Here is an 18710-nt window from a genome sequence, read left to right as displayed (position 1 = left end):
ATGCATATATTTATATATTATATATATATGCATATGTATATATATATATATATATATATATATATATATATAGTTTATGTTTTATTCCATTAAAATCATGGTAGAGTACAGTGTAAAGCTCATCCACTTTCAGAATTACCCAGTTCTATCAGAAGTAGTACTATATATTTCCAAGTTTAAATTTGGGCATTTATATCTTGACTCCAATTTATTCAATTTCATATACATCCATCCATCTCTCTCTCTCACACATTCACACATCTCAAGCTGTAAAAGCAACCTCAATGGAAGTGTTCCAACTCATGCAGTCACAAGAATCTAGATGTAAAGCAGCAAAAAAGGAAACCATTTTCTTTTCTGTTGTATTCCCTATTCTTGTTCTGCTTTGCATAATTTTGAGTGATTTTTTTTTTTCTGCTTTTAGTTGATAGATTTTCTAACAATCTATGGTGTCCATGTTGAAGGAATCCTTAGAATACCAGGAGCTACCAGCAGAATTAAGGTAAATTATATTTCTAAAATGATGTGTATCGTCTTTTAAGTTTTGTTTCATTCTTAATATTTCAGAATAATGTACAGTGATTGTATCAGTTTGGAATAACAAACTGCATAGATATCGGCATGGCTGTATGGTTAAGAAGCATGCTCTTCAACCATGTTGTCTTGGGTTCAGTCCCACTTCATAGTACCTTGGGCAAATGTCTTCTATCATAGCTCCAGGCTGACCAATACCTCATGAGTGAATTTGGCAAAGGGAGATGGTGTGGAAGTCTGTCTTTTATCTTTTACTTGTTTCAGTCATTTCTGAGGTTGAGCCTTGAAGGGTTTTAGTGAAGGAAATCTACACTAGGGATTATTTTTAAGTTATGGGGATTGTGGACAAGCCGACACTGGGTGGGGGCCAACCACAAAGACGTACACACACACTGTACGCTCTTTGAAGTGGTTGGCGTTAAGAAGGCTATCCAGAAACCATACCAAAATGGACAAATGGATCCCCAGTGACTCTCGAACTGGCTAGCTCCTATCAAACCATCCAACCCATACTAGCATGGAGAACAGACGTTAAATGATGATGATGAACTTCTTTCAGTTTCTTTCTACCAAATCTACTCACAAGGCCTTGGTCAGCCTGGGGATCATCATCATCGTTTAATTTCCACTTTCCATGCTGGCATGAGTTGGATGGTTCGACTGGGGTCTGGGAAGCCAGGAGGCTGCATTGGGCTCCAATCTGATCTGGCAGTGTTTCTACAGCTGGATGCCCTTCCTAACACCAACCACTCCAAGAATGTAATGGGTGCTCTTTATGTGCCACCTGCACAGGAGCCATTCAGGTGGCACTGGCATCAATTATGCTCAAATGGTGATTTTTACATGCTACCATCATGGGGGCCAGTCAAGCAGCACTGGCATCAGCCACGCTTGAATGGTGCTTTTTACATGCCACTGGGATATATATATATATATATATATATATATATATATATATATATATATATATATATATAAATATATATATATTTGTTTGTTTGTTTGTGTATTCCATCTTCTAGACATCATGTGAGGGTTGTATTCCCTATGCAAGTATCGAAAAGTGGATGTTGATGATGATGTTGACTATGTTTGACCCATGTAGTCTACCTGTTTTTATGTTCAAACTGGCCAGATCCAACCTCTCACACTTCCCCTACAATGCCATTCCAAAGACAATCACATCATGGAAATCTCAAATCTACAGCATAAACCTTGATTAATTGAAAACAGTTTGAATAAATAAGGATTGCATTTGTCAGAGTGTTATGTGAATATCAAAAGGGTTCTTTTTGTTTTTTTCACTTGACATATTTCTTCTCTCCAGATTCTTCGGAATGACTTGGAAGAACAGTTCTATCAAGGCAGATTTGACTGGAGGAATATGTTACCAAATGATGCTTCTGCTCTCCTGAAACAGTTTCTTCGAGATTTACCAGATCCTCTCCTCACAAACAAATACCGGGAATCTTTTGTTAATGTACAATGTAAGACCGCTAATGATTACCTCCCTTTCTGTTCACATGCACACGTGTGTGTGTGTGTGTGTGTGTGTTAATAAAATAGTTCAATACACTTTAATAACACTAAAAAAATGTTGAAAAATATTGATTTCTTTAGGTTAGATGCTAGACCAATTTTTATACAGGATATTGTGAGTGGATTTAGTTGACAGAGACTGAAAGGAGGCCGTCCTTGTGTGTGTGTGTGTGTGTGTGTGTGTGTGTGTATTTGTGTTTCCTTGTTTTGACTGGATACATTAGTTGTAAGCAAGTATCACCATGATACAAGTGGTGTTATTTGTTTCAAACTTTCCACTAAAACATGTCTGGCCCTTGCTAAAACCTACCTCAACCAATTCTTTGTCTGAACCATACAAACGTGGAAAAGTGAATGTTAGAGCAATGATGATGATGAGACAGGTTGCAGGAGAGGACGGAAGGAATCCCAGCTCCTGTTTTGCTTCTTACTGCAGCAATTCCTCAATAAACTAAGATCTCGATGTCATTTTCTACCATTTAAACTTTTTTTTTTTCTTGAGCCCTTGAACTTCTAAAGCTGGTTCCTGAAATCACAACTTTCTGAATGGGACGCTGATCCATTCAGTGCTCAAGGCCAGCAATTTTGACGGTAGAGGTCAAGTTGACTAGATTGACCTCCAGTACTTGACTGGTACTTCACTTTATTGACCTCCAAACGGATGAAAAGTAAAGTTGACCGCAATGGATTTCAGAATATAAAAACCTGCTGAGCATTTTGTTTGACATATTAATGATTTTGCAGGTTTACCACTTGTTTAACCCTTTCGTTACTGTATTTCTGTTGAGATGCTCTGTCAGGTTTCTTTCAATTCATTTTAAATACAACAAAGAATTTAGTAAAATAACTTGGTTATCATTAAGCTGGTGTTAGGAACATAAATTGTGACTAAGGTTTGGTGGAAGAATTTAATTCAAAACTTATGAAAGCAAGACATTTATACTCAGAGCCAAAGCCGGTTTCAGCCAGGTTGGTAACAAAAGGGTTAAACATTGCCATGCCTTAATTAGTTGACTCCTGGTTTATTTTAGTCAAACAAATAATCTTTCCAATCGCCTTACAATATACACACAAACACGCACACACACACGTTGACTTTGTCTATTCTGATTTGTCTCTCTCTCATTCATTCATTCATTGTCTGCCTTTGTCAAACTCTGAATTATTCTCTGTTGATATTTATTTGTGGCTCTTGTCTCAAACTGTTTTCTAATTTTCTCTTTTATATTTTTTTTTAGTCATCCCTAACCTTCGGGATCAACTGAAAGCATTGAATCTCCTGCTCATGGTTTTACCTGATGCTCACAGAAACTCACTTATGGTCAGTATTCTATAGGGATTCTGGTTTTTCTTACATTTTGTTTGTTCTTGAGATGAAGTTGAACTGTATTGTACACTTGTTAATTTCACAGTGCTCCCACTACTGCTGTTTACAGCAATAATATATTCCTAACAGATGATATATACAGTGTGATTCATATGGATCTGTTTAAGATAAGGTTAATAAGTAGAAATCAGCATTTATTGATGGACAGAAATCAATAAATAAACGCCACATTTGCTAGCATATAAGACATGCTTTTTCTGTTTTCAAATGTATATAAAAAAAAGAATTGCCCTGCATCTAATGTGACTATATTACAAACCATGCACAATATAATAATAATTTTCATTGTACAGGTTGTTTAGCAAACACTAGCATCAAACATCATCACATTTTATTCAAAAGTCCAGTTGTGATAGGAAAGCAGGCAATGGGGACAGATGAAGGATGCTACAAGAAGTCTTCGGCTTTGATCCTGCACACTGGTGGTCAAAGCAAATGGCCCTTTTTTTTTTTTTAGTTTTTATCCCTAAATTGATGAATGTTAAAATAATGTGATTAATGAAATAATTTTCTTCCATTGTAGATTTTATTAAGATTCCTGAAGAAAGTCATCTATTACCAAAATGAAAACAAAATGACTTTGTCAAATGTTGCAATGATTATGGCACCAAATCTCTTCCTCTCTTCATCATCAAAAAAATTAAAGAATTTCAAAGACTGGGAAATTTCTATAGCTGTGCCTGCCTACATTATCAAATTGATGGTCAATTATATTGATATTTTATGGACAGTAAGTTGTTGACTTTTTACCAATTCTAATTGTGGCTATTATATATATATATATATATATATATATATATAATCATCATCATTGCTTAACGTCCACCTGATGATGATGATGATGGTTTAGCTTGATTTCTACAGCTGGATGCCCTTCCTGATGCCTAGCACTCCAAGACTACAAAATTATCAAAGTTTTAATTTAATTCTGAAACTTTTTGGATCATAGAACCAGAGATAGTCTCAGACAAGTTGGCACCAAATGGTTTTAGAATGGGAAAATGACTTGCATAGGTCTTCCTAGGCAGAGATTTAGATGTCTTCTGAAGCAAAGTAGCTATTTTGTGAAAGAGGTCGAAAGAAGCCAAAATGCTGTATTGCTGCAGACATTTTAGACTCCGTGAGACAATTCAGAATTTAAATTACATAACTGTAACCACTTTGTTTATTCTCATATTGACACACACACACACACACACACACACTCTCTCTCTCGCTCTCGCTCTCTCTCTCGCTCTCGCTCTCTCTCTCGCTCTCGCTCTCTCTCTCGCTCTCGCTCTCTCTCTTGCTCTCTCTCAAACTCTAAACCCTTTCAATACCAACCTGCCTGAGACAGAACCTGTTTTAAAGTGATCTTAATTAAAACCTATCAAAATTTCAGGTCAATTTGTTTTCCAAACACTGTTAACGACTGTTATTTTCATAAGTTCTTCATTATTTTCAAAATTAATTGAAACAAAAGCAATGTATCTCAACAGAAATCTGATGACAAAAGGGTTAAATTCTGCTGGGATAAAAGTCAGAATTGTTCCTTAAAGTGACTACAACTCAAAACTTTAATATCCAGATGCCATTATTGTCACTCTACTTTCTGTGACATTTTTTTTTATAATCATTTAATGTATTTAACCCTTTAGCATTCAGATTATTTTGTCCAATGTAATCCTCGTTTATTCACATTGTTTTGTATTAATCATGGATTATAGTTTCAAGATTTTGTTGATGTGACTGTTTATATGTAGAATGACATTGTAGGGGCGGTAAGAGAGGCTGGACCTGATCAGACTGAACATAAGACAGGTAAAATATTTGGGCTGGATATGGTCAGTTTGTACACTAAATGAGCTGCAGGAATTGTTAAAACATCAGACAAAATTCATTTGTGGTATTTTTCCAACTTCTTACATTCTGCATCCAAGTTCCATCAAGATCAACTTTGCTTTTCATCTTATCAGGATTGATAAAATAAGAACCAGGCAAGTCTGGGGAGCCACAGAATTACTGGCCTTGTGCTATAATTAGAAAGAAATTATTATTATTGTTATTGTTATTATTGTTATTATTATTATTAAGGCAGTGAGCTGGCAGTATCGTCAGCATTCCGTGTGAAATGCCTAGTGGTATTTCATCTACCATTACATTCTGAGTTCAAATTCCGCTGAGATCTACTTTGCCTTTCATCTTTTCAGGGTTGATAAATTAAGTACCAGTTACACACTGGGATCGATGTAATCAACTTAATCTCTTCCCCAAATTTGGGGCCTTGTGCTTCTAGTAGAAAGGATTATTATTGTTGTTGTTAGGAAGGGCATCCAGCTGTAGAAACTCTGCCAAATCAGACTGGAGCCTGGTGTTGCCATCTGGTTTCACCAGTCCTCAGTCAAATCGTCCAACCCATGCTAGCATGGAAAGCGGATGTTAAACGATGATGATGATGATGAATAAGGTGGTGACTTGGCAGAATTGTTAACATGCTGGATGAAACACTTAGCGGTATTTCGCCCATTGCTACATTCTGAGTTCAAATTCTGCCAAGGTCGATTTTACCTTTTATCCTTTCAGGGTCGATAAATTAAGTACCACTTGATTCCTGGGGTCAATGTAATCAACTATCCCCCTCCCTCAGATTTCAGGCCTTGTGGCTATAATAGAAAGGATTATTATTATTATTATTATTATTATTATTATAGTTGGAAATAAGGTGGCCAGCCAGCAGAATTGTTAACACGTTGACAAAATGCTTTGCTTGTCATCCTTTTCAGGGCCGATAAAATAAGTACCAGTTGTGTACTGGCGTTGATGTAATTGACTTCCTCCTCCCCATAAAAAATTGCTGCTTTTTTATGCCAAAATTTGAAACCATTTACTGTAGTTGGGAATAAATCCCTGATCTTCATTTCTGAATACTAAACTAAATATTTCTCTTTGTTCCTCTTAGATCCCTCCATCAATGATCCAGCAATTGAGACGCCGCTATGAATTGGAAATAACCAGAAAATCTTGGGTATCTATCTGCCATTTTTTTTTTCTTTTCTTGTTTTTTGGGGGGGTTTTTTCTACATTTTATTACATTATATGTGGCCCAGTTCAGTGTTACCTCTCGTTTTTGCTGTGGGTCATTGTCATCATTATTATTATTATCAATGTTTTGTTCACCTTTTGTACATATAAGAGACAATGATACATGTTCATGCAAGCACTTGACTGGCTCTGAATATTCACCATTGAAATGGAGAGTAGGAGGCTGAAATGCATCCGGTCACTTTTGGCTGGCCATTGCTGAAATGAATTTTCATCTCTCTCTGTATGTGTATTTTTAACAGAGATGTTATCTCAGGACAAATACTGCTGTAACTGGCCTATCAGTTTATTGTATATACATTAGGTATGATACAGAGATGGCTATTTTATTTATTGCAGAAATTAAAAATTCCTGGCAAGAAAGAACCAGTGAAAAAAACTCATTTGTTTGAGGTAAGTATTAAAAAAAGAAGCTTATATTTACATGTTTGTTTGTAAATGTGGTTTGGTGCAATGTATGTTTGTGTTGTATGTGTCTTGTGCAAAGAGTGCATACGTGTGTATTGTATGTGGTGTGTGCACTGTGGTTTGTGTATGTATGTGTGTGCGTATGTGATTGTGGCATAGTGTGTTTATGTGAAATGATGTGTCTGCTTCAGTTTGTGTATATACACATATTTATTTATGCAAAAGCCTACATCAATAAACAATCAATGCCTTGATCTTTTGTGACCCAGCTTATCTATTAATAAAGGATTAGCCCTGTTGACCCCTAAAAGTCTTAAGAATGAGAGTTGTTAGGCCTTTTTCAATTTTTTTTTTTTCTGAAGAATGTGTGATGTAATGGAAATAACTCCAAGCAAAGATTGAATTAAGAGTAGCAGACATGCTTCACCAGAAGCTTGCCACCAAACACATGTAGGAGCCTCTACATAGATCTTTGAGCTACATGAAGCAGCAGCCAGATTCCTCTTAAATGGCTAATAACAGACGTGTAAAGGAGTTCCAGGAGATCCAAGAGGAAGTAAACTGTGGAAGAGAAAGACCAAAGAAGACATTAGCAGAAATGATGAAATCTGATCTCAAGATGTTGGACCTGAAAAAGTTTGAGATAAAGGAATGCAAGAAATGGGGAGCTGCAGTATTGGAAAGGAGCCATCTAACTCATGCCAGCATGGAAAAGTAGACGTAAAAAATGATGATAATGAAAGCTATTTACGACCACTTCTATCTGTTACTTGTTGCAGTCATTGGACTGCGGCGATGCTGGGATTCCAGCTTGAAGTGTTCAAGTGTTTAGCTGCACAAATCGACCCCTTAGTTATTTTTTAAGTCTGGTCTTCTATCAGTCTCCTTTGCTCAACCACTAAGTTATAGAAACATAAACGAACCAACACCAGTTTTCAAGCAGGGCGGGGGGCAAGCAAACAAAGACATGCACATTGTACATACATGTGATACACACACAAATGTGACTTAACATACGTGACACATAGTTGTATAAATATATATGTGATGAGCTTCCACACAGTTTCCATCTCCCAAATTCACTCATGCGGCATTGGCCAGCTTGGGCCTGAGTAGAAGACACCAGCCCAAGATGCTGCGCAGTGGGAGTAAGCTCAAAACCGCATGGTTGCTAAGCAACCATACAACCATGCCTGCACATTAGGGTATAGAAATTAAAATTAAAATTACAGCCTAATTAGTTATTCATTGTTTGTTTGTTTTCCTTTTTAGTCACCTGACCAATTAGATATGATTGACATTCAAGTGCCTCATTTATCAAAATCAACAAGAATACAACTCTTTGATGCTTTGACTGTGGAAGATATTCTATTCCATGTGCAGAAAATGGAACATCATTTTAATGAGAACAAAAGGTAAGACAACCAGCACAGAACGATTTATTTGGATTTATTTATTGTTTGTGCTGTTATTAGCAGTTCCATCACCAAAAACAAGGTCCTTGGACATTGGGTAATGTAGCAATGGGTGTATTGTGCCTATGTAAAAAACCAGGATGACCATGGATGGCAGGCAATGGGCAATTAGTAGCATTTCTTTTGGCTCCTTACATTCTGTGTTCAAATCCTGCCAAGGTAAGATTTGCCTTTAATCCCTTTGGGGTTAATAAAATGAAATATCAGTCAAGTACTGGGATTGCTGTAATTGATCTAGCCCCTCCCCTCAAAAGTTGCTGGCCTTGGACCTTGCAAAGAACCAGCAACCTGTTCAGGGGAAATGTGATGCTCTCAGTCAATTAAATGCCATAGAAACTAAGTAACTGGCCTTATAGGTCCTAGGGCTGAATGAAATAATAATAATAATAATAATAATAATAATAAGCCCTGATGCAGTACCAAGCAGTGGCTTTCATGGCTTCTGATCTTAATTGATTGGAAGTGTTATCATGTACATTGTTTTGTCTTGGTATAAAAAATAGGCTACAACAAATATTCTGCTTAATACCACAGATTTGCTTGTCAGTTGTTTGACCTTAACCAGTTGAGCATGTCCCTTAGTGGCTGATGATATGGGCATATCTGATCATGAGCAGAAGTAGTGGGGGAGCATCATAGCCATGTGTTGAGAGGAATTCTTTGGGGTTTAAACGATTCAACTTTGGAAACATGGGTGTTTTGCTCAACATCCTTAAACAACCCTTATTCAGGGATCTTTTGAGCGGGAGGGGCTACTCGACCTGCAAGGTCTTATGTCCCATCAAATGCCTAAACTCCCCACCTGCACCCTCCATACACCCCTGATGACAGTAAAATTTATTTCTATAATTTTCTTCTTTCTAGTGATTCTTACCAAAAATGGCAAAACCAGCCTCACCACAGTCATCATCATCATTATCACCATCAGCAACAGCAGCTACCTCAACTTTACCTTTATGAAGTTGGCGGTAACATTGGTGAGTATGAAGAGCTTTGATTAAATTTGTTTTTAGAAGTGTAAAAGTGAAACTTTGTTGATTGTTTTGGGATTAAGGGCCTGGACAAATGTGTCCACCCCTATCCCCTTCTTTTAGCATTCACATTACTCTGTAAAATGTAATCCTTATTTATTCACATTGTTTCCAATTAATTATTATTGGAGCTTTCAACTGTACACTAATGAGAAAACTAATTTCTATTCAGTGTAACATGTTTTATTTTTATATCTTACATTAGTATCCTTTTTTTTTACTATTTCTTTGCAACGCTGCCTCTCTCTCTCTCGCTCACTCTTCCTCTCTCTGTCCCTTCTTTGCTTACCACCTCTATTCTAATTAGTCTTTCTATTTCTCTATCTTTATAGCTTTTTTTTTTTATTTTTCACTCTTCATATTTTTCCCAGTGTCCTTTTCTCTTCAATCTTTCTCTCTTGTCTCTCTCACAAACTTCATTTGTATCCCCATGCCCTGTTATTTCATTTAATAGCGTTCATCTTTTCCCAGCACACTCTAATATATTTTAAGAACATCTATGAAAGTTTTTACACTATTTCTATTTAGCATATCAAAATTAGAAATTTTTTATTATATATATTTGGCAAATATGGCCATCGCAGCATTTTCATGCAACGGAAGATGACATGCACTAGCAGAAAAACCACCCAGAGGGCTGTGTTTCTGCCGATTGGGAATTTATCTTAGCACATTAATGATACTTACCATTTTGGAAGAATGAAGGCCAACAGCCTATCACCTCCCATTATGAAGTGACATAACTGCATACAAATCATTAAACCCTGCCCCACTACACTTGCTTTCTTCTCCTCAAGTGTTAAATGTTGTTCATGTGATAAACATGGTGTTAGTTGTTTGTGTTCACAATTTCTGACATCTACTTTTTTTACAAGAACTCTTAAAACCTCTCATTTATTCTAACTTTTCCCCTTTTCTTTATTTTTTTAATTTCCTATTGCAGGAGAGCGATGCCTTAAATCTAATGCCTTAGTAACAGCAATACACCGAATAAACCCTGGTGCCGAATGGGTGATAAAAAAAAGATGAATTGGCAGCAAATTCCCAACTGCAAATGACCAATTTCCATAAAAACACCAAATTCCGAATTTTGTGTTTAACTAAATTATTTTGTATGGGCCACTGTTTAAGTCGATATATAACAAGTGTACAAGTGTCTGAATACGTTTTGTGTGTGCATGCCTGCATATACGGATGTCTGTATGCATAAGTGTGTTTCTGTGCATGTGTGTATAATTCATACACTCTCTCTCAGAAAGAGAGTGACGGGTGAATGGACAGATATACATAGATACACACAAACACACACACACACACCATGACATAGATGTCAATATATATATATACACACACATATATATATATGTATTACTCTTTTGTGTTTGTACACATACATATGAAAACATGTATTTATATATATGTATATCTACATACACATATAAAAGACAGTATACACCCACATCACATATATACATGTATGTACACATAAATATATATATATATATATATATATATGAGCATTTGTAAATATGTATATATGTGTGGAGGGTATGTGTGTGGTTGTGTGTATATATGTATATGTGTGTATGTATATATATTATATATATATGCATATGTATGTATGATATTTACTGGTATTGTATGTAGCATGGCAATGAAGTTTCTATGTACATAGACCATAAATTTGACAACTTAAATTTTCAACTCAAAATATTTCAATTAAATGAAAGCATGCTAGCAAAAATACATTTCCTCATATCACATATTTTCTTTTTTTTTTCTGTAGCCCATAAAAACTCTAATGCAAATAATATTTTAATTAACTAAATAAAAGAAATGAATTCTAGTAAATAAAAAATGGAAGTCACATGACTGAATAATAAAAAAATTTAGAAAGTCTGAATGTGTGAATTCATGTGTGTGTATGTGCATGCACCTGTGTGTATTTCTGTGTGTGTATAGACACACACGCATATATATATATATATATAGATTTATTTATATATATAAATATTAGTGTGTATGCGCGCGCACACATGCACACACACATACGAGCATATACAGGGAAAGAAATCGGGTATGCCAGCTGGCATTGGCCCCCAACTTTGAAGGGGCCTTCTCCCACCAGTCAAAGACCCAGGGAAACACTTTGGTAAAGAATTACTGTTTTTCTAAATCATTTAATTCTCTTATTCTGTCATGTGACTTGTATCCATCAAGTATACTACATGTGCATGTATCCTTCTAGTAGTTGTGTGTATATATACAAACACATACATACATACATTTTATGCACATATGCATGTATATATATATATATATATATATATACATGCATGCATAAAATGTATGTGTGTGTATATATATATATATATATACACACACACACACACGTACAAATGCTAGCAGGCTGCATGTACATATAGTTTATATGTATATATTTATTTAGATACAATGCATGTTTATATAGATGTATATGTCATATACATACAAACACATGTGTGTGTGTGTGTGTGTGCATATATACACACACACATGATTTGATATTAGTTTGACTCGGTTCCTTATAACATAAAAGTTTGTAGTCTCAGACAATGAACCCATCTCATGAGGCATCTGAGGGAGAGTTTGGAGAAAACTCTTCAAATGTCTGATGAAATGTGTTTGTCTTAATAAGTTGATGAAACTTTAAGTCGTACAGGGCTGATTAAAACTGTTTTAAACAATAATACATGTAACTCCTACCAAATGTGTCGAGTGCCACTTTCTTTTGTTTGTCCACTCATGTGTGTACACACACACACACACAAACTGAATGGGAAAACAAAAATCATTGAAAATGTTCTGCTTTTTGTTTCATTTTTTTTTTTTTTTTAATTTGTGAATGGTACTTTCAAAAGTATTTCATGGAATGTAAATATTAGATGAATGCTTTCACTCTATTTTTCAATAAAGATTTGCTCAAACCGTTACTGAACATAATATCATCTTTCATTAGAACTTTATTCAACCTGAAGAAGATATTAAAACAAAAGATTTCACACTATCTTCTGTGTTCCTTCTTATATATCCTCACAAGCTGATGTGAGAGCTATAACATTGATGATGTCCATATAAATTGGGAATGTGGTTAAGAAGTTCATTTTACAACCATCTTGTTTTAGGTTCAATCCTACTGTGTGGCTCCTGTTAACTATATCCTTGGGCTGACCTATGCTTTTTAAATGATATTTGAAAAACAGTAGAAATTGTTGAAATAATCAAGCGGAGACATGTAGATGGATTCCATGGTGTGCATGGAAGTTGTGGCTTTGGTTCTAGAAATGAGGAGAGGGAAAAAACAGCTGGAGTTCTGTGATGCAAATGAATTACTGATTTGCAACACTAACTTCAGGAAACCATCTGATCACTAGCCAGGTTGATTATATTCTCACCAGAAACAGTGAAGAATGAACAACTCCGCATAGGAAAGGAGGTTATGGAAGCACAAGAATCCTTCAAACAGGCTGAGATTTAGAGATGTTTTTAATGAAAGTTTTGATGAGAAGGAGGAAGAGACAGACACATATGACATAGAGTACGTCTGGAAGTTCTTATGGCACAATCTACTGAAGGTAAAAGCCCAATCTGTGGCTGGAGCAAAACTTCTGCCAGACCAAGGGTGACATGGTAGAGGAACAGTGAGATCGGTAGGGCCATAAAAGAGAAGAGATGGGTTTGGAAAGTGGGGGAAGCAAAGACCCATATCAGATAGCTAAAAAGGAAGTTAGGCATCAGGTTTACCTAGCTAGGGTAGAAGCAGAAATGAAGAGGTTTGCCAGCGACTCACAGTGTAAAGATCAGAGACTTGAGGTGTTCTGTATTGCTAGAGTGTGTTGGAGAGAAGTGTGTACAGAGGAAGAGTGGTTTGCTTGCACTTAAAGAAAGAGGCAGAGAAGATCTACTATAAAAGGGCATTAAATGTGGAGAATGAATGGGAGAGGGAGTCTCCTCCATGTGAACCCAACAGAGGGACAGCAATATCATAGAAAAGCCAATTAAAGATATGAAGACAAGGAAAGCTCGTTGTCCATCAGGAGTCAATGTTGAGATGCTTAAAATATCTGAAAGAGTAGGATACGGTTTTATCACCTGCATAGTTAATCAGGTTATTCAGGAAGGCATGATACCAAATGACTGGTGTAGCATAAATATTGTTAGCTGCTACAAGGATGAGGGAGATGCTTTAGAAGCAGTTATGGAGGCATCAAAGTGGTGGACCAGGTGATGAAAGTTACAGAGAGAGTTCTAGCACAATTCATTAGGAACAGAATTCAGCTAGATGACATGCAATTTGGCTTTGCCCTGGGGAGAAGCACTACTGATGCTATCTTCATAGTCAGGCAACTTCAAGTATTTAGCTAATAATAAGCCATTGTACTTGGCATTTGTTGATCTGGAGAAAACCTTTGACAGAGTACCTCATTCTATAATATTATGGTCTTTGAGGAGGTTACGGGCAGATGAATGCCTTGTGAAAGCAGTATAGGCTATGGACAAGGGTGCTGTTAGTAAGGTAAGAGATAGCCATGAGTACAGTGATGAATTTAGTGTACAGGTAGGTGTATACTAAGGCTCAATCCTCAGCTCCCTTCTATTTATCATCATCCTCCAGGCCCTAACAGAGGAATTTAAGACTGGAAGCTCATGGAAACTATTATATATTGATGATTTTGCCCTCGTGGCAGAATCTGTAACAGAACTAGAAAAGAAATTCCAGGTGTGGAAACAAAACCTACAATTAAAGGGTTTTAACTAATCAAAGACCAAGGTCTCTTTGTAAGTGAAAAAATCAGACAGGATCCTACCCACTTCAGGTAAATGGCTTTGCTCAATTTATAGGAAAGGTATAGGCAGGAATTCTGTTTGGTGCACTCTGTGCAAACTATGGACACACAAGTGAGGCAGTGGAATAGTAGGAAGGTTAACAGAGAATGTAGTGCTTGTATGTGAAAGATATATAAGAGCCATAAAGACTACAGTTAAATGGGAAACTGATTTCTTCAAATGTCTCAATGGTGCTCTGGAAGTTGTAGATATTTCTTCCCGATAAGGGATCTAATTTGGAGTGGAGGAGGATGTACCAAAAGCATAATTTCCAGAATAAGAAGAGGATGGAGAAAATTCAGAGAGTTTTTATCTCTGTTGGCAACCAAAGGTCTCTTTCTACAAAGGAAGATTGTATGGTGCATGTATATGAACTCCAATGCTACATGGTAGTGAGACATGGGCCCTGAAAGCAGAGGACATGTGAAGATTAGAGAGGAACAAAGCTGGTATGCTCCACTGGATGTGCAATATCAGAGTACATGAGAGACAAATGCATTTACCTCAAAATATATTCCTATCTCTGACTATGTTGGTCCTTTAATACTTTCTTACCAAATTGACTTTGTCTCAATCAGTGTCCATAAATTGCTTAAATTTTTAATCAGCTCCAGTTAGACAATCATGAAAAAAAATGCAATACTGAGCATTACTATGCACTTAGAATGAAACTTTCAATTTCAAAAAGAAAGCAGCAAATATTTCTTCATCTTCATGGTATATTTTTTTCTCATGCAGGTAGTATTACTGAATAATTTGATTCCTTCGTAACCATTTTAAGAAATACAGTTGTGTCTTTGCTTCTCAGGGGTTGTCACAAGAAGACTGAAATGTATCCAGAGTTATCTCCCATACCTGCTAGTAAACTGAAAACATTATCCATTGACCAACGTTATTGTTTTTGTGTTCTTGTTTTCTTTTCCTGGTGTGAGCGTAGCTGAGTGTTGAAAAAAGTTCATTTCTCAAATAGTTTCAGGCAAATGTCTTCTTCTATAGCCACAGGCCAACCAATGAGCGACTTTAAGAGATGAAAACTACACAGAAGCTTGTGCTGTATACATAACTTCATTGTCGTCATCTGATGTCTGCTGTCCATGCTGGCATGGGTTGGAAGGTTTGACCAGAGCTGAACCAGGCTCCAGCCTAATTTTGCAAGGTTTCTATGGCTAGATCCATTAGATCTTTCCATTTTCAAACATAATAATAATATTTGATATTTTTTATAATACATTCATTGAAGAAATATCTCTTCAAAATACAGAATATTAAACCAGTGTGGCAGCATTTGGTGGCCTTACTCTGTAGCAACATTTTCTTATTTCTGTTTATTCAATAAATCCCAGTTTGTTTTTAGAATTCAGTGCCTCCTCTCACTAAATGGCACTTTACAAACATCCTTTCACTGTGTGAAAGCCTATCGTGTGTGTGTGTGTTTGACAACCAGTGTTGGTTTGTTACATCCTTGTAACTTAGCGGTTCAGCATAAAAGAACAATAAATATTGAAGTGTGGGATTTGTTTGTCTAAAAAACACCTTCAAGGTGGTGCCCCAGCATGGCCAGAGTCTAATGACTGAAACAAGTAAGCCATAAAAGATTACCTCATTTCAACTAAATCTCAAAAATTCTCTGTTGAATCATCTGAGAATGTTATCTGTGTTTGTCTTTAGAAACAGAACTTTGTATCTCTTTTCCTTCACACCATGGATTCAGTGTTAAACAACTGGCTTCTTCTTTTAATGATCCATGAAACATCTTTTCTTTCATTTGGTGGACTTTACCAGAGAGAGTGATGTCTTTGCCATGGACACCACAATGACGCCCTCCAATATATACAGAACTCTGAACCCTTGGGTTGCTAGCAGGGTGTCACTGTCGTCATTATTTTAATGTCCACTTTTCCATGCTTGCATGGGTCAGATGGAATTTGTCGAGGCAGGTCTTTTACTGCTGGATGCCCTTCCTCTCACCAACCCCCACCCACTTTTAAGCAAGGTAATATTTCTCCATGGCCAGACATGTTTTCACAGAATATTGGAAATAAATGACATTGTTTGTACAACAGTGGCACTTGTTTACAACTACCATGCAATATCAAGAAAAGCACACACACACAAGACACTTCTTTCAGTTTCCATCTACCAAATTCACTTGTTAGGTATTGGTCAACCCAAAGCTATAGTAGAAGACCCTTGCTCAAAGTGCCACACTGTGGGACTGAACCCAAAACCACAGGGTTGCAAAGTAAGTAACATAACCACTCAGCCAATTATATAAATATAATTTTAGTGCAAATTGAATAACAGAATAAGATGAAAATTCTGTAAGCATTTGTAAGAAGATGGAATTTTTTCACTTGGCAAACATCCAAACAATAGAAGCAGCTTTCTAGTGCTTACATATTATTGTTATTATTATTTTGGGCCATTTTGGCAATTTGGCAAGCCCTTCCCTTTTTTACACAGTTTCATTGTGAAATTAATTTTGCCTTACTGCCAACATAATGACTAAAATTATCTCTAGTTCTAGTTGCACAGAACTGTTTAAAATGTTTGTAAGCTACTGTTACTGGTGTTTCAATAGCTATTAATAAAGATTTCTGAGACGCAAGGCCACAAAAGGAGTGTTGTCAATCAGATCAATCTTAATACTTGCCTGGGACTTGCACACATCTAATTTATGCTTAAAGAAAAAAAAAAACTGAAAGAAACCCTTGACCTTGTCTTGATATATTGTTGTTGTTTAACCTCAAGTTAATTTTGATTGAGACTGAGTCTCTGATAAAATCAATCCATCCCTGTTTTAAGGGTATCTAGGAATCTTTCATGTAATGTTTCCCTGTTTGTTTAAAACAAGAAACAATCTAGCATTTTCAGATCAAACTCTTCCATTGTCAGTTTCCATCTGGGTACCATCTTCTACTGTTGGCATGTGGTTATCAGATTACCATCCACTGTTAACACACAGCACGCTTTCATCAAGCAGATGTCAGCCATTTGCATAATGCATCTCTTCTTACACATGAGGAAGCCCTCTGCAGGGTTGCTCAACCTTGTAACAAATCACAACCAGATCGCACTGCTGTTTATAGCAGGTTGAGAAACAAGCGCTGGAGGAAGTCCATAGGCAGGGAGCTTAGCCAGGAGATTCTTGTATGAGAGGGTTGTTTTGTTAAGTGCAGGAGCACAATATGCATGACAAGATGAGGAGAGTGGAGGTGGCATAAGATCAGCTTACTTTGAGGGTTAGAGATTACTGTGCTGAGTGAGATTTAGCATTCGACTGAATTCTAGATGTGTGTTGTGGTTGTGTTACTGGAGATTTGAAGAAGACTATCAGCATGACTCCATTTTGAGACTGCTTTCCATGCCTTTGTTCATGAACTCTGTGCAGATTTAGTGAGAGGTTTTCAGGTAGCATGTGAACGATGCTTTGGATGAGGAAGATTAAGGAAAACTAAAGGTTGTGTTGGAGGTGTGGGGTTGTTGCAAATGATGGCAAGCAGGTCTTTGAAGTATCATCATCACTTAACATCTATGTTCCATAATGGTATGGGTTGGATAGTTAAACAGGATCTGATGAGTCCAAGGGATCTGCTTTGGCATGGTTTCTTGCATGACATATAATTGGTATTTAGAACTCCATTTGCATCTTTATAAACTGAAAGAAAAAAAATCTGTAAATTTTAATGACGTTTGTCGGGTTTGGTATTTTCTTGTGGGGTTTAATGGCCATGACATGAAGAATCGCTGTTTCTTTTTAAATTGTCTGTTTTTAAAATATAATTCTTCCAGGATTGATAGAATGAAATACTAGGCAAGTATTGATGTCAATTTAATATTCCTTATAAAGCATCCAAGATGTAAACGGAATTATCATAGGAGAAGTCAGTGTTTGGGTTACACTCAGCTTCTCGTATGAAGAAAACATTGAGGACGAAAATAGAAAGAAAAAGAAAAAAGAAGCATGTCTGATTCCGTTGAACAAAAAGATATATTATCATTTATAACAAGCCGATCGTAAATTCAAATATAATTTAGAGAAATGCCGATGTTTTAGACATTTGACACAGACATGCAGTTCATTCCAACCAAGTTTAATTTTATGGCAAAGAAATGATATGTTAATTTACAGAAAGCCTTAGTGGGAGAGAGATAGATAGAGAGATACATAGATGAATAGATAGATAGAGAGAGCACGAAGTAGATAGATAAATAGAACAAAAGGTTGCAAGGCCGGGAAATAGACAGATAGATAGTGAGAGAGAAAGAGAGAGATGATTAGAAAAGAGGAGAAATGGAAGGGACCAATGAAAGCCTCGCTTTCTATCATTCTTTCCACCAATCATAATGTCTGTAAACGAAGTTGTAGCTGCAAAGGGAGACAATTCA

At 36.4% G+C, this 18710-nt stretch overlaps 1 protein-coding gene across 8 annotated transcripts in view; it reads left to right on the top strand.

The window, feature by feature from the left end:
* The window catches only part of LOC106884256 (rho GTPase-activating protein 18), a 126406-nt gene extending 115441 nt beyond the window's left edge, over positions 1–10965 (top strand). For 7 of the 8 annotated variants that reach the window (XM_052967604.2, XM_089351737.1, XM_014935535.3 and 4 more), the window contains 9 exons: positions 425–502; positions 1862–2021; positions 3312–3394; positions 3984–4190; positions 6399–6464; positions 6881–6934; positions 8222–8364; positions 9289–9401; positions 10399–10631. In XM_052967604.2, the coding sequence (XP_052823564.1) occupies positions 425–502; positions 1862–2021; positions 3312–3394; positions 3984–4190; positions 6399–6464; positions 6881–6934; positions 8222–8364; positions 9289–9401; positions 10399–10484 (990 nt within the window). In that variant the 3' untranslated portion in view covers positions 10485–10631. Of the gene's footprint in view, positions 1–424; positions 503–1861; positions 2022–3311; positions 3395–3983; positions 4191–6398; positions 6465–6880; positions 6935–8221; positions 8365–9288; positions 9402–10398 lie in introns of all 8 variants that reach the window. The other variant, XM_014935537.3, reaches the window with a different exon arrangement.
* The last annotated feature ends 7745 nt before the right edge of the window (positions 10966–18710 follow it).

This window comes from Octopus bimaculoides, chromosome 4 (genome assembly GCF_046866305.1).
Source record: "Octopus bimaculoides isolate indiv1 chromosome 4, ASM4686630v1, whole genome shotgun sequence".
In the NCBI taxonomy this organism is placed as follows: domain Eukaryota; kingdom Metazoa; phylum Mollusca; class Cephalopoda; order Octopoda; family Octopodidae; genus Octopus; species Octopus bimaculoides.
Note: the sequence above shows the minus strand (reverse complement) of the source record. Positions and strands in the feature narration are given on the sequence as shown.